General features: G+C 49.7%; 2 protein-coding genes across 10 annotated transcripts in view; one reads left to right on the top strand and one right to left on the bottom strand.

Annotated features, from left to right (window-relative positions):
• The window catches only part of POGZ (pogo transposable element derived with ZNF domain), a 38,073-nt gene extending 23,542 nt beyond the window's left edge, over positions 1-14,531 (top strand). For 6 of the 9 annotated variants that reach the window (XM_050715910.1, XM_035570763.2, XM_035570764.2 and 3 more), the window contains 14 exons: positions 334-627; positions 1,397-1,603; positions 1,955-2,064; positions 2,461-2,795; positions 3,594-3,748; positions 4,253-4,353; positions 5,244-5,390; positions 6,285-6,419; positions 6,930-7,102; positions 7,598-7,738; positions 8,393-8,452; positions 8,783-8,895; positions 9,683-9,707; positions 9,830-14,531. In XM_050715910.1, the coding sequence (XP_050571867.1) occupies positions 334-627; positions 1,397-1,603; positions 1,955-2,064; positions 2,461-2,795; positions 3,594-3,748; positions 4,253-4,353; positions 5,244-5,390; positions 6,285-6,419; positions 6,930-7,102; positions 7,598-7,738; positions 8,393-8,452; positions 8,783-8,895; positions 9,683-9,707; positions 9,830-11,402 (3,569 nt within the window). In that variant the 3' untranslated portion in view covers positions 11,403-14,531. The remainder of the gene's footprint in view (positions 1-333; positions 628-1,396; positions 1,604-1,954; positions 2,065-2,460; positions 2,796-3,593; positions 3,749-4,252; positions 4,354-5,243; positions 5,391-6,284; positions 6,420-6,929; positions 7,103-7,597; positions 7,739-8,392; positions 8,453-8,782; positions 8,896-9,682; positions 9,708-9,829) is intronic. The other 3 variants (XM_050715911.1, XM_035570768.2, XM_035570765.2) reach the window with 2 other exon arrangements.
• Positions 14,532-14,670: 139 nt separating this feature from the next.
• PSMB4 (proteasome 20S subunit beta 4) lies at positions 14,671-17,478 on the bottom strand. Its single transcript, XM_035570771.2, has 7 exons — positions 17,309-17,478; positions 16,979-17,185; positions 16,481-16,627; positions 15,864-15,945; positions 15,642-15,758; positions 14,985-15,073; positions 14,671-14,812 (listed from the first exon to the last, which is right to left on the bottom strand). Exons 1-7 carry the CDS (start codon positions 17,428-17,430, stop codon positions 14,800-14,802), a joined length of 777 nt encoding a protein of 258 aa, XP_035426664.1. The 5' UTR covers positions 17,431-17,478; the 3' UTR covers positions 14,671-14,799.
• Positions 17,479-23,605: the final 6,127 nt, after the last annotated feature.

Below are 23,605 nucleotides of genomic sequence, written 5' to 3'. Positions count from 1 at the left end.
ATCACCCTTGTCCTGTCATGAAAAGCCTTCCATGAGCTTCCCTTGGCCTAGAGACTAGTAGGAACCCCATGAAAGTCAGCAGGATTTATGCTTGTAAGCCTTTTAGAGAATTCCACCTAAAAGTTGTTGTAAATCTAATTTTTCACTCTGTCTGTATCCAGGATCAATTTTAGTCTGCTTGGGAAGGAAAATTAAGGTGCTGAACTCTTAAAACTTCCACTGAAATTACTGGGAATTTGGGGAATTCAGCAGTGTTAGAAATTAGGTTGTACCCTGGGCAAGGAATGGAATTCGATTACTTGATCTACCTTGTTTGTTCATTTGTTTTTGAAGCCCCAGGTACCCAGTTTGTTAAACCAACAGTTGGCGTTCCTCAGGTGTTCTCTCAAATGGCCCAGGTGAGACCAGGTACAACCATGCCGGTCCGACCCACCACCAACACTTTCACTACGGTCATTCCAGCCACGCTTACCATCAGGAGCACAGTACCACAGTCCCAGGCACAACAGCAAAGTAAGTCCACTCCCAGCACCTCCACAACTCCTACTTCAACGCAGCCAACAACACTTGGACAGTTAACTGTGCAGCAGCCAGGGCAATCCAGTCAAGCTACTAACCCCAAATTAGGTAAGACTTGCCATGGAAAAGCAAGGGGACTCAAGTGTATAACACTGTTTATAATTTGATCTTCAAACATATGGCTCAGCAGCTAAAATGCAGAAGTTGAGTCAGAACTCTAGGGTTCTATTTTTGCCTCCGTCACTGACTCACACTTCATCTCTTACAACCTGGAAAATTATGATAATCCTACCATAGTGTCCGGTTTGGTTAGAGAACTAGGGTTTGTTTGTTTTGTAGAATGTTCTGAGACCATCAATTAAAAGTCCCCAAAAGTGAAAAATGCTACTTTTTAATCACTTAAGTTTTTGAAAGATGAAGAGCACAAGCTGAAACTAACCACGTTGCTTTTTTTTAAATGTTGGCTGAATTCATGAGTGAAATGATAGCTCAGGAATAGTGACAAACAATTTAAACAGAAAAAAAAATCTGCACGCAGCAGGTAGGGTTATTTTTAGCTTTAAGTGGCCGTAATCACATACAGCTGCATTTAGAAAAGAAATATAAGTAACTTTTGTGACCATCGGTATCCTGTTTAGTTCATTGTAGGGCACGGCTCATGTCTTAGGGCATAGTTTGGAAGGTTAGGGAGTTTTACTTTTTCAGTCTTGCCAACCTTTGCATTGCTGGATGGGAGAATTGATGGTTTGTTCTTTGCTGAAGATTAAAGGTAGAAGAGCATGAGACAAGGCATGCTAGGTGGGGACGGGTTTCAAACAGTACATCAGATCTTACTGATTCCTTATTAGTGTTCCTCTGTTGTCCTTTCTCTTGGCAGTGAGTATTGCAAGTTTTGTGACTGTAAAGAGACCTGGAGTGACCGGCGAGAACAGCAACGAGGTTGCGAAGCTAGTGAATACTCTGAACACCATTCCTTCGTTAGGCCAGAGCCCTGGCCCGCTTGTGGTGTCCAACAGCAGCCCTGTGCATGGTTCCCAGAGATCTAGTGTTTCAGAGTCGTCGTCATCATCGTCATCGTTAAAAGGTATGATTTACATACAAGCTGTCTTATAAAGATGAGGGATTTAAACTGACAGATAGGAACAAACGACTAAAGAAGGGAAGATAAGTTGAACTATTTTATGTATTTTTAATTAGTCTAATTTTGAGACACTCATAGCTACTGGGGGGTATATTGCAGCATACAGATTGTCAGAAGTTTGCATACTTCTGTTTTTTTTCTGCCTCTCCAGTCTTTTTAGTAGTTAAAAGTATAGCTCTTGAAACTATATTATTACAGTATGTCAAAAAGATGACCTGAACCTAAAAAGTGTAAGGATTCTCAATTTTTTTGTTTTGTTTTGAGGTGTCTTTCTTTTTTCTTCTCCTGTTACAGTCAGTTCATCTCCTATTCCCACATTTGATTTGCAAGATGGTGGCAGGAAGGTCTGTCCAAGATGTGATGCTCAATTTCGAGTCACTGAAGCTTTAAGAGGACATATGTGTGTAAGTAACTATTCTGAGATGAGCAGTTAATTGTTAATCATTTATGACTGGAGTGCAAAGAATAATTCTCCCTAGATTAGGTACTTCTGTGAAAAGGAACAATATGGCTAGGAGAAAGTGAGAGGCAAAGGAGAGGCCTTCCAGCATCCCTCACCACAAGTAGGCAGGGCCTCAATTTTATGTCCTGTTACAGCCAGGAGGTGCATTTGTTTTCCAGTCTTACTGACCAGTAAACAATCAGAAAACTGGATGTTGAATGTGCGTTATTTCTTCCTTAAGAGTTTCCTGGAGTGCCTTTGTCTCCTCTTAGGTGATGGTTAGTTTTTGCCTGCTTACCTTTAATAGCAATAGTCCTTCCTAGATACTGTTTAATGCACAGCTTTTTTTTCCTTTTAGTACTGCTGCCCTGAAATGGTTGAATTCCTCAAGAAAAGAAAATCTCTAGATTCTGAACCAAACATTCAATCTGCAAAGCCTCCATCTCCAGAAAAAACTACAGCTGTTGCTTCACCGCCCTCTTCCACTCCTATCCCTGCGCTGTCCCCACCTGCTAAAGCTCCAGAGCCAAGTGAAAACGTAGTTGACTCATCCCAAAGTAAGCTTATTATGTTAGTAGATGATTTCTACTATGGCAGAGATGGTGGCAAAGTGAGTCAGCTACTGAACTTCCCCAAGGTTCCAACTTCCTTCAGGTGTCCGCACTGCACCAAGAGGCTAAAGAACAACATAAGGTAAGAGGAATGCAAGGTGTCACAAAAACAGTCTGCAGTGGTCCGAATGCCTCAAATCTGCAGAAGTAAAAATGAATTGTAAGCATCAGTCTCTCAAGCACTACAAGTTTCCCGTGCTGTAGGTTAAATACAGAGCTAAAGCAGTAGAGTGAGGCAGTTTGTCCACTATCACGCAGTTGAGTCAAGAAAAAAGTTGTAAGAAGGTTATGTGGTTAGAATAATCACATCTGTAGTCTTCACCAGAGAAATCTCATTTACTGATTACTAGTCTTACTAGATCATAAGAAATAATTGTTTATGAAGAACTACTCTTTTTACCTTTATTTGATGCTTTTTCAGCAGAGGGAGCTAATGAGAAAATACTGTTGTGAAATAGTGTATTCTTCTGGACAAGCCACTATGTTGTCCAGTTATCACAACAGAACTACTGATTTTTTTCTATAAGTTGCGATGTTTTGTCATGATCAGTGGAATACCTGTTTGGTGTCAGAAGTGCTCAAAAGCTAGTACTACACCCCACTGTACTACAAGATCTGTTCTCTGACTTATTCTAGAGTTACAGAATAGGAGGTTGCTGGATAGAAGGAGATCTTGGTTTTGGTGGGAAGAGCAAGAAGGAAACATCTCAACACTGTTTTGCACCACAGTTTAGTTTTATTACTTAATCTTTTGTGCACATGAAAGTCATGATAGAATGGGCTTAAAAAAACTTCTAGTATAGCATTCATAGTGTTGTCAGGATTACAGGTGCAAAATGTTTGGATTTCTGTTCATGCACTTCCTATTCACTTCCATAAGATTTATGAATCACATGAAGCACCATGTTGAACTGGATCAGCAAAATGGAGAGGTAGATGTCCACACCATCTGTCAGCACTGTTACAGGCAGTTCTCCACTCCATTTCAGCTACAGTGTCACTTAGAGAATGTCCACAGTCCCTATGAGTCAACAAGTAAGTCGATTTTGTTTTTGTTGTTTGTTTAGGTTTAAGAGCGTGTTTGTCTTGGATTAATAGCAAATCCATTGAGAAAGGATGTACCTGTTCTGCCTTGCCCCATGGAACGCTTGTAGGCCAGCAGAAAAGTCCAGCTAAATTACATTTTCCAAATTTATTTTCAAGATTGTTTTAAAGAATGAGTTTAATAATAACTTCATGGCAGAATTTCATTTTTATTGGTATGTTCACATCTGATTTGAAATCACTTGCAGTTTCCTCATCAGGATATTTTGCTACTTAATCTCTTGAACAAAATGATGGGTAGAACTTTTGCGGCCTTCTGAAAACCTCTCAGAGCATATTTTTATTATCTATTCAACTCAAAGCGTTGAGAGCTAGTAATGACTTCTTAAGGGTCTGTTATTATCAAAGAAACTTGTTGTAACTTCTGGTGTATATTTTCACTTTGTTGTTGTTGTCGTCCCCCTGCTGTTAACCTGCTTTTTCTTTCTTTTGCAGCAAAGTGCAAGATTTGTGAATGGGCATTTGAGAGTGAACCAATGTTCCTACAGCACATGAAGGACACTCACAAGCCTGGGGAGATGCCCTATGTTTGTCAGGTATTAAAAGTGGTTAAAGAGATGGACTTCATAAATATGTAGTAGTCAATAAGAGGGAATCTGGCACTTACTGGCAAAGTGTGTGGCTCATAGTGGTCCAAAATAGACTTGGTCCATGGGACAGTGCTGTGGAGCCCATTGCATTTTTTTTCAGGTATGATCTTAAAGAGAAGTCCAGTGGCTATTAGGACAGCACAGGTATCTTGTTTGTCATCAGTTCCCAGCACTGCGAAGTTGGATCAGCTTGATAGACATTTGTTTAGTCCCAGTGGCATTCAGAGCCTAATATTTTTTTTCCTCCCAGGGCCTGCAGGCAAATTGCTGTGCCATAAAGAGGAGTTGTCACTCTGGAGGAGATGAGATGCTGCTGCTTGTGTGACACCTTTTCTTGTCACTCTGTTGTCATGAGATTTGTGCTTGCATCGATTCTGAACATGTCATCTCCACCCAGAGGCCCTAACACTGTCCCTCCGAAAAAACAGAGAAGAAACTTCTAAAATATGTTATGTTAACACAGATTATGTTCCAAATTCTGCATTTTACATAGACCCTGAAAAAAATATAACACATTCGAACTGCTTTGCATTAACTGTCTCTCCCATTTTTTTTTCTTGGATCTGGATTTTGAATTGTTACTCCTTTCTCTTTATATGAGTAGTTTCAATCTGTTTCTCCAAACTGCTTTGAGTATGCACTGCTTGATTTAGTATCTTAAAGTTGGAATAAGCTAGCAAGTTCTTGGTTCCTAAATTCCATAGCTAAGTGTCTTTGGGGATCTGGATGTTGCCATTAAGATCTCCATATTGCAGTGGTGGATGTGAGATAGATTGTGAGATAGATGAGTAGAAATACTGTGTTACCTCACTGATTGTTTCTGTCCGCTCCTATAGGTCTGTCAATATCGTTCATCGCTCTATTCTGAAGTGGATAGCCACTTCCGAATGATCCATGAAGACACGCGGCACCTGCTCTGTCCTTACTGTCTTAAAGTCTTCAAGAATGGCAATGCTTTCCAACAGCATTTCATGAGGCATCAGGTACTATGTCTGTCTTTGTTTACAGCCGTTCATTTTCCACAGGGATTCATAGTAAGCATGTGATTAGTTGAGCATTTGCTTGGGGAGGAAAAAGAAAACTTGGTTGAAAGAAGAGTTTTACTAGATGCTAGTAGTATTCACTCCATAACAAATGCAATTTGCATGCTGTCATTCTAGACTTTTCATAGTGATTGTGGTGAAGAGAAGAGGCATTGCTCCCTTAGGAGTAGCACAGATTGATTTTGCTTAACAGAAAAAAACGTGTTTTGTTGGACTGTGTTTGCTTCATGAGGTGATTAACCAACAGTAGGCTCTATGTTCATTTGGGTTTTAATCTTTTTTATCTTCAGGTAATAAATGAATAATGCTGTATGCACACAAATGAAAATAATTTTGATAGTTAAGTATTCTGTTTCCATGTACGTTGGCTATATCGACAACATATTTTATAAAGGTGTAGCTAAAGCGTATTTTCAGAATATAGAAATGCAGCACGCTTACCAAGTGCCTGAATTGATTTGCCCCAAAGTCCTTTATTGATTTACAGGAAAGGCAAGGCAAGTTTTGAAGGAATGTTTCCCCCATGTACTGCTCTGCTAGCATGCCTTACTTTGGCTTAGACAAGCTGGGTAAGACTTTTGTTCCATGACACTTCCAGTTCTGGTGTCTGTGCAGAGCCTGATGATTTTAATTTAAAAAAAAAAGGGGGGGGGGGAGGGAATGTTGTGATGGAGACCATTCAGATGCTAAAAAAGTGGGGCTGGCTATGGTTTCAAGGAGGAAATAGTGTTGGTTTTCTTCTTTTCTTTTTTTTTTTTTTTAAACCAAAAAACATTCTGTGTTGTGACTTCTGTTTCTCTAAAATGGAATGTATTTAATTTGCATTTGCTTTAGAAGAAGAGTGTTTACCATTGCAACAAGTGTAGACTCCAATTCCTGTTTGCCAAGGATAAAATTGAACACAAGCTGCAGCATCATAAAACTTTCAGAAAGCCCAAACAATTAGAAGGATTGAAACCTGGAACCAAGGTAAGAAATCCAAATTAACAGCAGGCATCGATCCTGGTTTCTCAGGAAATATCCACAGCATCTTCATTGACGTGTTTTTACTAAGTGATGCAAAAGTGATGTTTGCCTCATCTGCATCACGTAAATCACATTTGCTGGGACAGAAAACACTTCTGGCCACGCTGTACGCGTGCAATTAATCTGATACTTCAGGGAAACTTCATAGTGAGAGAGAAGAGCTGAAAGTGGCACGCCAGAGATTAAGCTCTCCTAACTAAGGCATCTACAAGTGAAGGTACCCGAACTAGTTGTCTTGGGTGCCTTCTGTAGTCATTAAGGAAAAACAGGCACTTCTGGGGCTCAAGTCATGTGTCCTTGGTCTAGGCTGCTAGGGTCCTGGGTGGGACAGGTTGTGTCGTAGAGCACCTGTTTATTAAGAGTCTGAGAGACTACTTGAAACAGAGGAGTTTGAATTGGGATAGATCACTTTTGCCCTTGTGTTTTTAAGAGGTATGGCTCTGTTTTCTGCAGGTTACAATCAGGGCATCTAGAGGACAGCCACGGACAGTGCCAATATCTTCAAATGACATGTCGCAGGGCACTGGACAGGACATCACTCCGCTGTCATCGTCTACAGATCCCCAGCCCATCTTCCTGTACCCACCTGTCCAGAGGAACGTCCAGAAGAGAGCGGTCAAAAAAATGTCAGAACTTTTGGCTAAATTTCAAATTAAAAATATTTTAAAGGAAATGTAGTCACTTCTGTTATGCCACAGTGATGAGGTGGTCTGACCTTGTCTTAACAGTTGCCAAGGAAATTTTATGCTATGAGAACCTAGCTTCCCACAAAACCAGGGTTAAAGCATGCTATGAAAGCCCTTAAGATGAAACTGTGAAATGTAGAATTAGCTAGGCATTTTAACAGAGATAATGGGATTTCATCACCATAAGGGCTATCTGCCTACACTGTGTCCTACCGCCTTGTCTTCAACTTATTTTTATTTTATTTGTATTTGTTATCCACTCTTATATCGTGTTTCCTGGCTACAGCAAGTGTGAAATGTTTAGGGTGCAAGATAAGACTAATTTGACTGCAGGCTTCTGGAAATTTACGTGTGTCGTTAACTTTGTCTCGGTGATTGTTATAACTCCAAAGATACCTGTCCAGCCGCTGATGGAAATATCTCTCTCATCTTCAGGAGTGTCCTGGGGAGGCAGACTTGCCTGGAGTGCAGCTTCGAAATCCCTGACTTCCCAAACCACTTTCCTACCTACGTTCACTGTTCGCAGTGCCGTTACAGCACTTGCTGCTCCCGAGCTTATGCCAACCACATGATCAAGTATGTGTGATTCTTTGCTGTAGTAGCCATTCTTCCTGCCTGAATGTTGTAGCATCCCTGTGACTGCTGCACTGTAAGAAAGGGGTATCATGAAATTTTAGTTCACTACAGTGGTCTGTAAGACATGTATTCTGTGTCAGCACGGACACAGGTGTTAGCTTTGAAATGAGATGGGAAAACTGAGTGCAAGAGATGAAAGACTCATTCCAAACTGAGTATTGTGGCTAGTGGCATGTGTGTACTGCATGAAGCTGCAGAGAATTGCCATTATTCAGTGCTCTAGGATTTCTTGCAAAATTCTCAGAGTGAAATTAAAAACATAATTTAAAAATATTAAAAAAAATAATAGTAATAAAAGTCATGTCATGCTTTTACAAGCCTGCAGTCTGTACAGGACCATGGGTAGACCACAGAACAGGATGGTAGAACAGTTGCTATAAAATCTGGGCATTTCTAAATGCTATTGAACAGTGTATATTATTTATTTATTCAGACACGGAATTTTCAATTAGTTGAATACAAGTCTGGCAGACAAAATGTTACTAAAACCAGAATTGTGTCTATCCTTGTAAATATTCTTTGTCGTATATGGTTTTATAGCTCTTCAAATATCTGGAATAATTCTGACATTTAATAAACTCTGTTTTCTTACAGCAACCATGTTCCCCGGAAGAGTCCAAAATACTTGGCTTTGTTTAAAAACTATACTGCCTGGTAATGGAAAACTTGTCATCTTATTTTAATCATCTGGGAATCTAATGTGCATTCATTTTTCTGATCTTCCAGTTCTGTTCTTTTCTTTCGTGATCATCTTAAGAAGTGCTACTTAATGTTCGCAAAAGTATACTGAAAATATATCGAACTGAAGGCAACTACTGTTGCCTGAAACTCCCATTGCTTTCCAGCGTTTTGGGGAGGGGGCACTGCCTGTATGCACTGGTGTGACATTTTTGTCTAAGTGTTAGTGAGGGGATGAACCTATTTTCATGTCTAATACTGATGCTAAGCTCGCTCTCTTCTTTTCTTTTTGTTGTTGTTTTCCAGTGGTGTAAAGCTGTCCTGTTCCTCCTGTCTCTTTGTAACATCTGAGGGCGATGCAATGGCCAAACATCTGGTCTTCAATCCATCACATGAGTTTAGTAATATTATTTTCCGAGGTAAGAGTTGGAAAGGGAATAGAAAAGTTGAAGTAATTAATGAAGGATATACTACATCAATTCATGGAGTCTGAATCAAATACAGCTGTGTGTAGCAATTGGCTGAGTGCTTACTGACTCCTGAGTTTTAGTAAAATGTGATGTTGGGGACGTTCTGAATGCGTCTTAATTGTTATGGAGATTGAGAGTTAAGCTTCAAGTGAGTGCACTCTGCTGAAGCTCAGCTGTGTAATGAGATTCTCAGGAGATCTTCCCAGGGAGAGACAATGCAGAGGGCTTCAGTCAGCTCCTCTGTTTCTCTGAGACATCATTGTACCTCCATGACACCAAGGGGCTTTAAGCAGCTGCTGATATTGGGATATGAATAGGGCCTAAAGCTGTTGTTCCAGCCATTTGTTGTGAAGTACCAAAATTTGCAAAACTTAAGGACACTGCCTGCAGAGATCTGGCCAAACTGGAGCTTTCCTAACCAAACCCCTTGTGTTATTTCAAATGGATGTGGGGTTTTGGTATTTGTCTTTAATGGCTGCTGTTGAGTGTTGCTCTGCACTGTTGAGCAGTTTTCACTTCCTGGGTTTGGATGTGGCTGTATTTAAGTGCAAGTCCTCTTCGCAAGGGGGGTGGCTGAATGGAAGGGGGATTATTGGCTACTCTTAGAGCAGATTGGGATGCTGCAGGGATACTGAGCCTCATCTCTGCACCAGGACTTGTTTGCTTTCATTGACTTCTCGTTTGTTTGCAAAACTACAAATGTTTTTCTTTCTTTTTTTTTTTTTTTTTTTAACAGGGCCTTCTTGGATATCACATTCCAGGTAAACTGTTTGTAAATTATTATCTGCCATCATCTGTTTCAGTTTGTGGGTTGCTTGTTTGCTTTCCCTCAGCAGTTTCATTTTCTTGGTTTTAAGAAAGTTCTGTGTTCTCTCCTTTCAAGGCATGTTCAGCCCCAGGACAAAAGCATGAAGAATACATGCTCTGCCTATTCCCCAAGTAAAGCTGCTACTGTGAAAACAAAGTCTACGTTACCTGCGAAAGATGACCTGGAGCCTGAGCTGACACCAGCAGCCTACAACAGGCCTCTGGTCTGCCAGGAAGAGGAGTGCTTAAATATTGATGCTCAAGAAGATGAGCAGCCAACAAAGGAGCCTGAACCTGCAAGCAAAAAGGAGCAGCTGTCAGTAAAGAAGCTGCGAGTCGTACTGTTTGCGTTGTGCTGCAACACTGAACAGGCAGCAGAGCACTTCCGAAATCCTCAGAGGCGAATCAAGCGCTGGCTACGGAGGTTTCAAGCTTTCCAAGAAGAGAACTTGGCATCCCTGTCGGAGGGCAAGTACCTCAGCTTAGAGGCTGAAGAGAAGCTAGCGGAATGGGTCCTCACACAGAGAGAGCAGCAGCTGCCTGTAAACGAGGAGACTCTCTTCCAGAAAGCCACCAAGATTGGCCGATCCCTCGAAGGTGGCTTCAAGATCTCCTACGAGTGGGCCGTGAGGTTCATGCTGCGGCACAACCTCAGCACGCACACTCGGAGGGCAGTGGCTCACCCGCTCCCCAAAGATGTCGAGGACAATGCCAGTTGCTTCATCGAGTTTGTGCAGCGGCAAATCCACACTCAAGACCTGCCTCTCTCCATGATTGCGGCCATCGATGAAATCTCTCTCTTCCTCGATGTGGAGGTGCTGAGCAGCGACGACAGGAAGGAGAATGCTCTGCAGACAGTGGGAACTGGGGACCCCTGGTGCGACGTTGTTCTCACGATTCTCGCCGATGGAAGCGTTCTCCCAACACTGGTCTTCTACAGGGGCCACGTCCAGCAGCCTGCCAACGTGCCAGAATCGATCATGTTGGAAGCAAAGGAGAACGGATACAGTGACGACGAAGTCATGGAGTTGTGGGCGACCAGAGTGTGGCAGAAGCACACAGAGTGTCAGAACAGCAAGGGCATGCTTGTGCTGGATTGTCACCGAACGCACCTATCGGAAGAAGTACTTTCCTTGCTGAGTGCCTCCAGCACTCTGCCGGCTGTTGTCCCTGCTGGCTGCAGCTCCAAAATCCAACCTCTAGATGTTTGTATAAAAAGGACTGTGAAAAATTTCTTGCATAAAAAGTGGAAAGAGCAAGCCAAGGAGATGGCGGACTCCACGTGCGATTCGGACATTCTTCTCCAGCTGGTTTTATGCTGGCTGGCAGAGGTCCTGGAAGTCATTAGTGACTCTCCTGAACTTGTGCAGCAGTCCTTCCTGGTGGCCAGTGTGCTGCCAGGTCCGGACGGCACGGCCAACTCGCCCACACGCAATGCCGACATGCAGGAGGAGCTGATTGCCTCTCTGGAGGAGCAGCTGAAGCTGAATGGTGAGCAGCAGCAGCAGGCGGCGACCGAGGTCCAGGATCGGACCCAGGCCGAGGAATCTGCTGACCCAGAAATCCTCCATCAGCTCTTCGAAGGGGAAAGTGAGACTGAATCATTTTATGGCTTTGAAGATGCTGATTTGGATCTGATGGAAATCTGAGCACTGATCTGCGAATCGTGATCCAGAAAGGGTTATTTTTTAAATAAATGTTGGATGAGACCATTACACTTCCCTGTGGATTTGTGGGTTTAGGAAATTTGTAGGCGATCACTCAGATAAATAGCCATTTATGCTGTTCATTTATAAGTTTTGTGCTTTTTTAAAAGAAAAATCACTGTGTTGGTATTTTCTGAAAATATATTGTGGGTGAATATTTTTGCGTTTTCTTTACCTCACTGTATCATAGTTTTCTGTTTTTATTGTGCAGAAATGTTTTGAATTATACATTGTCAATGTGACCATTTCTAAAGAAAGGAAAAAATATGTAGCTAATGAACCAGTATATAAACCTTTTTGGTTGTCTTAACACAGACTTTTTTTTTTTAACACTTGACCCAGAGATTTAGGTTTCTGTGGTAAATTTAGGTATGAATGATTGCTTTAATGTGTGAACCTCCTATAATTGGCCATTAAGATTTGGTTTGGGTTTGTTTTTTGTTTTGTTTTTTCTTTTTTTTCCTTTAAAGAAGACTAATTATTTTGCTTGTGAATTTGGACATGGGGTAAAAACACAAGCAAAAGAATTTTGCCTGTTCAATGCCAGCAATGATACTTTGAACGGGGGCTGAAGTGAGACGTGCAGTTAGGGAGTCAGGTGCAGTGCTGCCACAAACCTGCGGGGTTTGAGCTGACTTTCTGACACTGCGATGGTTCCTTTCCTCCAGCCGGGAAACCATCCGACACCCACCTTGCTCCAAAGAGTTACTGACAGAGGGTACACGATGGAAGAGGAAAGTCAAGTCTGTCTTGATCTTCCTGTACAGTAGATGGGAGTTAAAGCTGTATGGACCATTAAGCGTTGAGCTTTTAACTACTAGTAGTTGATAAACCTGCTTTAACCAGTGGCATCAGACACTACGTTCCTTAGAATTAGAAATCTGATTTAATGAAACAAACTGTGACGTGCACAAAAAGAAGACGTTTGTTTTTATTTTTCACTGCCAGCTTAAATTTTTCTACAATTTGCATGTTTGAGGGTTTTTTAATTGTATGTATTATGGTATAAACGGAAAGCATTTTGACATACAGAATTCAGAAGCACCTGCACCTTTCTGTTTCCATAGAGGTTTTGTGAACCTTCCCTATTACCTAAGGAAAGCAGGAAGCAGCATGTGCAGACCTGTAAATGGTTCATCTTTAAAATGTACATAAGTGGAACATTTAATAAAACCAGGGAAATGGATTTATAAACATGTGTTTTTATTATGAAGAACTATTTAACTCTTGTGATACCGTAATGCTTAATGTAAAGTACATAAAGAATTCTCTGAGGAGTGCAGGAGCGCGAGGCTGGCACGTGAGCTGTACTTCAGAGCTGGGGCCAGGTCGCGGACTGGATTCCCTCTGTTCTTTTGAAGGGGACACAGAGTTGTTTAGCATGTCCTGAGGATACCCAGAGATGGGATAGTAATTAAATGTGTTTACATGTCATTAACACTTGAGGCAGAATTCTGCCCAATTTACATTTCTGCAGACCCTACTTGCCCTTTAACTATATAGTAGGTTAAACAGAACAACCTACTCTCCTGGTTTGAGTTTTTTTAAAAAATAAAATTCTGAAAAGTCATTAATAAAATACTGAACGAAGATTTTACTGCATTTTATTCTTTCTTTGAGGATTGCCCACACTCTCAAGTGAGAGCTTAATGGTTCAAGTTGTTAGGTAGTAGTAAATACCAGTCTTAAATACCTTCACGAATAATCACAAAGCTAAGAAATACCGAATAATGGCTGAATTGGGTAGCAAAGCACATGTAACACCATTTTGTTACTATCCTCCTGTAGCACTAGCTGAATGGGAACCAGCAGGGGCTTTGCAGGAGGTACTGCAGCCTCGGCTGCACACAGCCTGCTGTAGGATGATCGACTGCCTTTGATTTTCAGAGCCCTTGAAGCCCTGGATCTGCTGTCAGCAGGTAGAGCTGTAGGAACGTAGCTGGATCTTAATTACTCTGACCATTAAGATTAGAGGAGACACTAAAGCAACAGAAGTCAACCTTCCTTTCATTTTTTCCCCTCTGTGCTTTGAACTGAAGCCTTTAATAGGCACCGAAGGCTTGAGAGTGCCTAGGATAAGCAAAATGTGGGCGTCTGTGAAAAGGTGTTCATAAAATGGCCTGGTAGATTGCACCTTAGAGGTATTACTTTTTATATCTTAAAACTGCCCCATGAGCTAAAGTGCTACAGCTGGGGTTGGAGGAGTTAACACAGCTGTCAAATGCATGCTTGTAGTGGGATAGGAGAGCAGCGTAGGAACCTCTAAAATTGCAATCTAAGTCTGGAAATGTTGCTGTACCCTCGGGGTTCCACTTTCTTTTTGTCCAACCCATCACAATGCTGCTCAGCATGCTGGCCGAGCTGTAACTAGCTGGCTGCAGCATGCAGCCTCCAGCCCCTTGTGCTTGCACGGTAACACCTGGTGCCTGGAAGACCAATTTCTTTGAAACTAAGCAGGAGGACCTATACCATTTCTTGACTCTTACTGTTGGCAAATACTTTTCTTACAGAAGACATCTTTAAAGACATGTTTTCATTCTGTTCACAGGTGGCTTTTATAAGGTGACTGAGGCTTTTTACCTGTCCAGATCAGAATTCTTGGATGTCTGGATTACAAGTGAGAGCAGGAGAAACATGGTACGTGCTGCACCTTAGGTTACAGAAATACCCCACAGGATTAAAGTGTGTTACATACTCAATTACAGATGTCATAGTCCGGTAGATTTTTGTTTTATTAGGGCAAATTGTAATGGGATAATTGGATTCAGTACTACTACCTTGCACCTCAGAAACCTTTACTAAAACAGAAGTGGAAAAAGCATTGTCAGCTCTAGCAGAGATGAGATCGTGGGTGCTAATTAGAGGTGGTTATGGAGTACTTTGACCCACACTCTCACACACACAAGCGCTATCTGAGAAAGGGACTGCCAAGTCAGATACACGAGGAAGAGGAGAGTGTGTTCAGGCTTAATGGAGTACAGTACCTACCAGAACCCCATTGGAGCAAAGAGCAAAACCACTTTTTTCTTCCCTGGAGAAGGGCAACAAAAAGGACTTGCAGCTTTCTGCAGCCTTCTCAAAGCATGGCTGTGCTGTAGAATTCAGAACCTTGCACCTCAGTGCTTCTTGAAGTGCTGTGGCTTCTCACTTCCGAAGTTAATATTCTTGGAGCATCCCGCAAATTCTTAACCATAACACCGAATACAGAGGCTTGTCTTAACAGGTTTATTTAATTTCCCAAAGAAATCAGATCAGAACTTCAAAAAGAGTAGCTGATTTACAGCACAGATGAAGGACGATAACACAGACACAGCAGCCTGAAGTAGCTCTTGGGGGTGGGTCATTCAAAACCACTGCAAGGAGACATTTTTACAAGGTCAGGATATTACACAACATGGATGCAGTTAACAGCTGTGCTACCAAAATCAGAGCATTTTAACCTTTTATAAGGTGCCCTCAGGCTTTTGCTGGACTGACAACTTACAGATTAAGAGCTGAAAGTACACGTAGTCCTAGAAGTATTACCTGACAAGATTTGCTATGTCCCAGTTGGCTTCCAGGGTGAGGGGTCCTTCCACCTCCACTCCTTTCTCCGTTGCAATAGCAATTTCATACTAAGGAAGAAAAACATGGAAAGTTTTCAATAAAGCCTGACTTCCATACTTGAATTTGATCGGCCCTGTAAAAGCTCTAATCAATAAGTGTCAGTAATAACAGCTGTTGTTTAAACAAATTTGCTTTAATGTGGCTTTGCATTTAGTAATGTTTTACTTTTTCCTTCATGAGCATGTTGAGATACTTCATGGTGGTAGGAGGTAGAAACTGTCACAAAGCTAAAAGATTGCAATCTGGATGCTGCTACTGTGGTGATGGGAGAAGCAGCACCAGATGTAAGAAGCAGCAGCACCCAGGCCAGCCAAAGAGAAGCAGCACTCAGGATAAAACCGCTCTTCTGAGGCTGGAGATGAGGTGAGACTCACTTTGCAGAGCACAGGTTTGTTAACAGATTTTTTAGCGTGCCTCATCTCTGCCAACTCAAGCGTTACTGTGAGGTTTGCTGAGAATCAGAGACGGAACGACTGAAAATGCTACAGTGAGCTGGGGTAAAGATTGGCCTCTGGAACGTCAGCCTGAGGCACGCAGCAGCTCTCCAGCCAGAGCACACCGAAGTACCACACTTACTCTGTTGAATGATCGAGCGTCTCTGTAATACAAAATTTTCATACAACGCTCAATCAAGCTCCGGGCTTCCTCCTTTGTTAGAGTGGGTTTCTTCTCCAAGACTTCTCTCATCAATGGCTGAAAGAAAGTAATAAAAACCAATATCTCAACAGCTCAGTCACGCAGCACCAAGTTTGCTTCAGCAGCCGAGTGCACACTCTGCTCCTGCTTGCAAATGCTCACCTGAGCTAGGAATGCTCCATAACCCGTAGCAAGTGTAGGGGCTTCGTAGGCCACGCCAAGCATGTCCACGTAACCTAGGAAGCTGAAGGGATGGAGTGGTTAGTGCAGAACTCCTTGCATAGGCAGAGCTGCATCACTTTGGGGAGGGCCTCGGCTTTTGAGCAGCTACATCCAGCTCAGAGCAGAAGCCAGCAAAGCAGATGCCCTCCCGCTGAGAAAGCAGGAGTCTTGCTGGAGATGCAGGCTCACATAGCCCATGGGTCACTGGAGGACCACAAAGGCTAGACACATCCTTTTTGACCCATGCAAGCAAGGGAGCAGGAGGGTACGCCTGCCAGGAATTAAAGGAATGATGAGCGTTAGGGAAAAGCATAAAGGAACATAAAGGAACTGGAAGCACAGAGCACCTCCTGGCCAAGGGATCCACCATGTACTTCTCTTTCTGGAGAAGCCCTCAGCTACATTCCCATCTAACAAACAGGGCAAGCAAGAACTGTGCTGGTGGGGCTCCCTCCCAAAGCATACACGTAACTCCTCTGTCCTGTGCCATGAGGAACAGTCCCAGAGAAGGGCACGCGGTAACCATTACACGTTCTGCGTCACCACTCCTCACCTACCTCTCGCCATTGTAGTAGCCTCCGATGACAACAGTGTTCCACAGGGGATTTATCTTGGACCTCCGGTTGTACATGACTCTCGTCAGCCAGGAATGAATGGCTTTGGGGCTGTAGCTGTGACCATCTCCCAGCAGCTCCTCATCAATTCTAATTCAGAGAGAAGTTTCACCCAACTAAGAAAAGCTGGAAACCACCTGGACACGAGCAGCAGCCCACCTCCCGCTGTGCCATGGGCAGAGCAGGGGAGCCTCACGCAAAGCCACAGTACTCAGCAGAGAATTTGGAAAGGACACTTGTACCAGGGGCATTGCAAGCTTAGCGAAAGAACAAGGAGGAGCCTGAGCTCAATTTTGGTCCTGCTCAGCGAACACATCTCGCTACGTCTCAGTGCTCTGAGAACTGGAAGGAGAGCGGCGCGGCGTTACCCACAGCACGGTCAGGGCTCGCCCCACCGGAGCCGAGCCCGTGAGAGGCGCAGCGCGGGCCGGGAGGACTTACACCATCTGGTCGATGATCTGCGCCAGGTACTGGAAGTCGGCGTAGTCCCCGGAGGCGCCCAGCACGGTGCTGTCGTTCACCCTCAGCAGCCGGGAGATGTTGCGGAAGCGGGCGAGGGAGCCGTAGGAGCCCATCGTGTCCGCGGCGAGCATCACGCCGCCGTCGAACTTCACGCCCAGCACCGAGGTGCCCGTCACCATGGGGGTCCTGCAGGCCCCGGCGTCAGCGGCACCGGGGGGGCCGCTCCCCCAACGCCCCCAGCCCCCCGGTTGCCCCAGCCCCCTCCCCGGTTCCCCCCTGCCCGGTGCCCCCGGCCCGCCCCGCACTCACGTGGTCCGGGTGAGGGGCTGGAGGCCTGCGGCAGGCCCAGGCCCGCCGGGGCTGTAGGCCTGCCCCGGAGCCGGGCCCCCGGCCCAGAACGGCGGCGGCGCCCTCGCTCCCCCGGCCTCCATCTTAGTCACGGTGCGGCCCGCGCTGCGCACGCGCGCCGGAAGAGCGGCCGCTACCGGCCGCCGTAGGCAGAGGCGAGGCCGCGCGGCGCCATCTTGGGAGTGGCCCGGGCCGGAAGGGGGGAGGGAGGGCCGGGCTCCATCTTGTGTGTGGCGGAACTCGCCTGCGCCCGGTTACGCCGCGCGAATCGCCCGTCGCGGGCCTCTGGCCCCCAGGTGACGCCCGGGGACGGGCACCTGGGCGTTAAAACACCGGTTCTGCTCGGCCCGTCCTTGCCGAGCCGCGCCTCCGCTCCCAGCCGCCCTCCCCAAGATGGCGGCGCTCTGCTGGCGCCACGGGAGGCGTCACGTGACACCGGCCCCGGCCTGGGCGCGCCAAGGGGGCGGGGGTGGGGGCGGGGGTAGGGGCGGGGCCGGGCTGGTCTCTCCCCGCCCCGGGGCGTGGCCGGGCGCGGCGCGGCCCAATGGGCGCTCAGGGGGCGGGGCCTCGGCGGAGGTAACAGGTTGGGGCGGCGGCGGAGGTGAGCGGTGCCGGCGGCGGCGGCTCGGGAGGTGAGTGCGGGGCCATAGGGGCCATAGGGGCCATAGGGGCCATAGGGGCCATAGGGGCCATAGGGGCCATAGGGGCCATAGGGGCCATAGGGGCCATAGGGGCCATAGGGGCCATAGGGGCCATAGGGGCCATAGGGGCCATAGGGGCCATAGGGGCCATAGGGGCCGCTGCCCTCGCTGTGTGTTCAGCCTCATGGCAGAGCCTATAGGGGCCGGGGCTATAGGGGTTGCCCTTCCCGGGGCGTGCCCTGCCCTGTGGCAGTACCTGTAGCGGATGGGGCCCTAGGGGCTGTCCTTCCCGGGCCGTGCCCTGCCCTATGGCAGAACCTATAGGGGCTGGGCCCGTAGGGCTTTCCTCTGGGGGGTGAGCTTTGCCCTGTAGCAGGTCCTACAGAGGCCGGCTCTGTAGTGGTCCTTGTCCTTGGGGGTGCTCTACCTGACAGTAGTCCCCATGAAGGGTTCTTATTCTGGGGTATGGCGTGCCATATAGCAGATTCCATAGGGATGCTTCCCCAACGATGGGTCTGCCCCGGCCGGGGTCTCCTCTCTTCTGTAGGCTCCCCTCACTAAGGGATCCTGCGTCACCTTCAGAGGCTCTCTGTGGGGGCTACCCCTTTCACCAGGGACCTGCATTTCCCTGTGCCTCACCCCTACAGAGGTCGTATCTGCTGAGAACGTCCCCTGGGTCCTGGCCCCACGCACCCATCTGTAGGGGCTGCTGGCGTGGGTGCCCTCCTCCAGCAGGGACCCGCTGTAATGCCCCCCATAGGCACTGCTCTATAGGGCACCTTTCCTGGGCTCTGTGTCCCCGTGAATCCTGTCCCTTCTGGCGCTGCTGCGGCCTCTCCCTCGTTCGCTCCTCGTAAATATTTAGCGTCGTTTATGGCTCCTGCAATCTCTGACCGGGGGAGGTGGCTGATAAGGGCCAAGTCCCAGCCTGGTTTTCGGGGCTGCGCCCAGCCCGGACAGGGACAGACGGAGCCGCTCTGCCTTCCTGCTCTGAGCACTGCCAGGACCTCGGGTCTCTTCCTTCTGAACCGCGTTGGTATGGAGATAATCTCAGCCGAAGCCTTGAGCTGCAGAAGGACGAGTTGTGTCCCCAAGCAGGGAAAATCAACACCTCCAGGACCTCGCAGCGTCACGCGCCGTTTTATTACACTGGGGCCAGCCCCGTGCTCCCCGCTGCCGGCGGAGGGGGTTCAAACCTTGCCCGGCTGTGGGGCGGCCGTAACGCGGCACCTGCTGAAACTTTAATGCGCCGTGCCGCCCTACTTCGCCCGGCTCCCAGGGCGCTGTTTTCAGCCTCCTGTTTCAATAAGGAAGAAAAGCGAAACCCACACAGCGCTGGCTGCGGGGGGTTACGGCACGCAGGGCGGCGATGCTGCGTCCCCGGAGCTGCCTCGGTGACCCCCCGGGTCCCCTGGGGCCTTGATGCCCACGGTCACTGGGGCCAGGTCTCGATGCCCACGGGCTCGTCCCTGCAGGCTGGGTGATGGCTGCGAGGGGCAGGGGTGCCCAGGTCCTGCTGCCCATCCCCATTTCCTCCCCTCTGCTGGATCTGTCCCCAGGATAACCCATCCTCTGTGCCCGCTGTCCCAGCCCTTTGTTTGGAGGGTGCTCGCGGATCGCTCCGGGCGGTTTTGCTCCCCACCACCCCGACCAGTTGAGCTGGTTTGGGGCCGAGTTTCCATCTCCGTCCCTGTAGATAACATCCCCACAGATAACGTGGCGCTTGTGACCGAGTCCTCTCCCGCTGCAGCCCCTCGCAGCGTCCCCCCCACTCCTGTTTTGGGGCCGCACTGGGGCGGGGTGGTGCCGGCTGGGACCAGCACTGGGGTGTCACTGTGAGCAGGGGGGGACAACTGGGGGCTCCCCAGCCTTGGCCTGGTGCCCTGGGGGTCCCCGTGGTGCCAGGGCTGCTGCTGCTCACTGCTGCCCCACAGTGAAGGGGTTAAGTCCCTGTTTGCACCTCAGCCTAATGAGCTCCGGGTACCCGAACACAACGCTGCGTCCCCTGGCACCCAGCGGGGTGAGACCCAGGTGCAGATCCGCGCCCCGTGGGGCTGCTCCTCGCTCTGCCTTGGTTCGCCCGGGGAGAATTTCCCCTCCCAGCGCCCAGATCTGAGCGGTTCTGGTTCCAAATGCGTAATCGGCTCGGGAAGCAGGGACTGGGGCAGATGCAATGGGTGCCACCGCACGGCTGCGTGACGCCCCATGTGGGTGTGGGGTTGGGTGAGCCGTGCCCTGCTGTGGGAGCACCAAGAGCAGCTCTGGCCCCATTTGCGGCCATTTCCCTGCCATCCACCACCAACCGTGGCAGCTGCCGGAGGCGGCTTTGGCCAAACGCCGCTGGTTTGTGAGGGCAGGGCAGAAGCTGCCCCGTGGGCTCGCGTCCGCCGCTGCGGGATGTGGGGCGAGAGGGGAAGCGCCGCGGGCATGACCGCCGGGCAGGGAACAGGGTTTTCCAGTCCCCGGGTTGATGATTAACCGCAGCGCTCTCGCCGTGGGTGGCTCGGGAGGCTTTCGGATGCAAAGGAATTTGGAAGCTCTGTCTTATCAGCCGGGCTGCGGTGTGGGGAGCCGCAGGGCCCGGAGCGCCCTGGCGGTACGGTGACGTCCCCGGGGCTGGGGACGCCCTGGCCCCGGTGACGCAGCCCTGGGTGCGCTGGTTTCGGGCATCTCTGACCTGCGGCATGTCACGCGTGTGCTCGCCCTGGGATTTATTGGGGTTTCGGGCTCCGCCAGGGAGCAGAACACAGGAGGCAGGAACGGCCGGTCCGCAGTGACGGGCAGGGCGCGGGCAGGGCGCAGGCACAGCGACTGCTGCTGGCATGTGAAACTGGCCACAGACTTTGGCCCCGAGCGCTGCGAGCCCCGGGGTCGTGCATGGTTGTGCATAAACACAACTGAACAACGGGTCGTAGGTACAGCAAAGCCTTTGGGAAACCCTGGGGGGAAAGAGCCTTCAGCATGCCGGGAGCCAAGAAAATGGACGACAACCAGAAATATTGGTTTTGTTATGTTCCTGCTGTTCCCTTTTCTGTGACACTGGTCTGGACGTGAGGTGCTCTGGGACAATCCAGCCCCTGAGGCTTTGCACTGAGTGGTTCCCAGTGCTCAGGGGCTCAGGAGCCGTGCCAGCCAAGCTGCCGCTGGGCTCAGGGTGACTTTGGGAGTGCACCCTGCTCCCCGGGGCCATGGTCCCTTTGCAGGAAGGGCGGGCATGCTCTTGCCGAGCGGACCCTGCCCCAGGTACCTGGGTGCAGAAGGACAGGCAAGAGCTGGTGGCGCTCTGCTTTTCCTCCTGGGCTGCCCCAGTGCAGGAGTGGAAGGGTGAGCGAGCCACGCTCGCTGCCGGCGAGTTGCAAAACAACTTTCTGGGCTAATGTGCCCACAAAGGGCCCATTGTGTTCCCTATCTGCATGAGCGGAGCTGGCCGCCCGCCATCCCCGGGACGCTGGAGGTGCGTGACTGCCAGCAGGGGACCCGCGCCGCCTGCCCGCGCCCCCTGCCCTGCTGGCGGCCGGCCCGGTGCTGAGCTCCTGCCGGATCGGGGCAGAGCTGAGGTGTGTTTGCACAGCAAAGTCCCCACGTGCTTGGCCAAAGAGTGAGCTGCACGCCCAGGGACGATAAGCAGAGTATCTTTAGCTCCAGTCCTTCGTCCCTCCTGCTCCTTCGCTGTGCTTTCCAGTGAAATCTCCTCCCCGGGCTGTTTCCAGCCCTGGGCTCTGCGCTGTTTTCCCACGTAGGAATGCAATCTGGCCGTTTCAAGTCCCTTTATCTGCCAGCTGGAGCCCTTCCAGGAGGAGGCATTCCTGGGGGATTAGCGGCTCACCTGCTCCCCAACACCCAGCTTGTGCTGCAGGACCGCTGCTGGCGGCGTGGTGCACACCCGAGCGATGCCACGTGCTCGCGGAGGTGCCACTGCTCCCCTGGAAGGAGCAAATCCTCCCTGCGGTCTGGTCCTGCACAGCACCCCGCCAGCGGCTGCGTGTCACCCCCGTGGTTTTCTGCCACCTGGTCCCTGCTTGTGCCAGCACAGAGCTGCGGGGCCACGTCCAAAGGTCTCCTCGAGCCGGGTGCTGCGCCCAGCGCTCGCCATTCCTGCCCAGTAGCCGTCGAGCCGAGCCCTCTCCCCACCCAGGCTGCAGCCCGGCACCCGCTGCACTTTGGACACCGCTGTGGACAAATCTGGGTTTCTCTGCCAAAGCCGCTTCCTCTCCTCGCTGTGCTGCTGCTCACAAACAGCCGCGATGGCTGTGCCTGGCCCTGCCTTCCCCGGCCGGAGCTGCCTTCCTCTGCGGGCCGGCCATATGGGCTCTGCCTCCTCTCCCTCGCCACGGCACAGAGCGGACACGCTGCTGCTGGTGCCCCTGTCCCCCTGGCACAGGGCTGGCGGGTTGGCTTTAGGGGCTCCTGCAGTGGTGCTGGGTTCAGGGCATGTTTCTAGAGGCTGGTATCTGCTGCTGATCTCGTTATCTCGATGCTGTGCAGGGATAAAGAGATCAGGAGCGGCAGCACCCGTCCCTCTGGGCTGGAGGACGCTCGGGACCAGGCGGGGGCATTTCCCTCGTCCCCGTTGCTGCCGCCCCGCTCGGTGCCACCTCCCGCAGGCAGGGCCGCATGTGCTTCACCTCCCTGCCATCTGCTCGGGGCCCAGTGCTCCGTCGACTTCACCCTGCCGATCCCACGAGCGCGCCAGCTGGCCGCTGCCCGGCCCGCAGGATGAGCAGCTTGTCACCCGCCCGCCGCTTCGGGCACCTCCTGGGAGCTGCCCCTTGCCCCTGAGATGGGGGGTAAAGACCTGAAAGGCTCCGGTGAAGTGTCCTCAGCCACCCCGGAGCGCCAGGGTGCAGCGGTGGCTCTGCTCAAGCTTTTCTCCAAGCCTGGTGCTGCTGGACCCGGTCCCGGTCCTGCGGGTTGGCCAGGGAACGGGAGCAGCCGGTGGCTGTGGGGAGCCGGCAGAGCTGCGGCGTGCTGGGGGGAGCAGAAGGCTCGGCCCCCCAAGCCCGTGCTGCTTCCCTTGGCAGGCGTCACCGCGGCTGTTTGTCCTTCTGGGGCTGTCCCAGGGCTGCGGGGCTCTGGCTCGGATTTCTTCCTGGGGTGGGAGGGGGGGGTGATGGGGTCTCGGAGGTGTGGGGAAATGAGGGAGCCTGGGTGGGCTCTGGGCAGCCCCGGTCACGGTGTGGGTGTGCGACCCCTGGCTGCTTGGGGTAGGACAGCTTTGGGGCAACATCAAGACCCGCGCTGAAAGCTGAAGGCGTGGGATTTTTTGGGTTTGTTTTCCATTTTTCTCTACGTGCAGGACGTGTTTGAGCGCTGCCCTGCCTGGCTCAGGCTCCCCGCATGCCCCAGGGTCCCCTTGTGATGGGGGCGCGGGGACGAGCTCAGCGCCCGGCACCTTGCGTCGCCCACTCCCGGACCCAGTTTATTTAAAGCAGAGCCTGGAGCTGCTGCTCTCCCCGCTGGTCTTGGAGGCGGGGGGGGGGAACCCAGTGCCGCGCGGCTCGGGGGGGGGCAGTTTCAGGCATAGCCGTCGCTTCAGATCAGTCCCGCACGGGGCTGCGGAGCCTCTCGGGGCGCGAAGCTCAGGGGCAGCGCTCGCTGCGCAGGCGGATCCGGCGGC

Source organism: Cygnus atratus, chromosome 28 (genome assembly GCF_013377495.2).
Source record: "Cygnus atratus isolate AKBS03 ecotype Queensland, Australia chromosome 28, CAtr_DNAZoo_HiC_assembly, whole genome shotgun sequence".
Taxonomy (NCBI): Eukaryota; Metazoa; Chordata; class Aves; order Anseriformes; family Anatidae; genus Cygnus; species Cygnus atratus.
The sequence above is the reverse complement of the archived record's forward strand: the minus strand, read 5'-3'. Positions and strand labels throughout refer to the sequence as shown.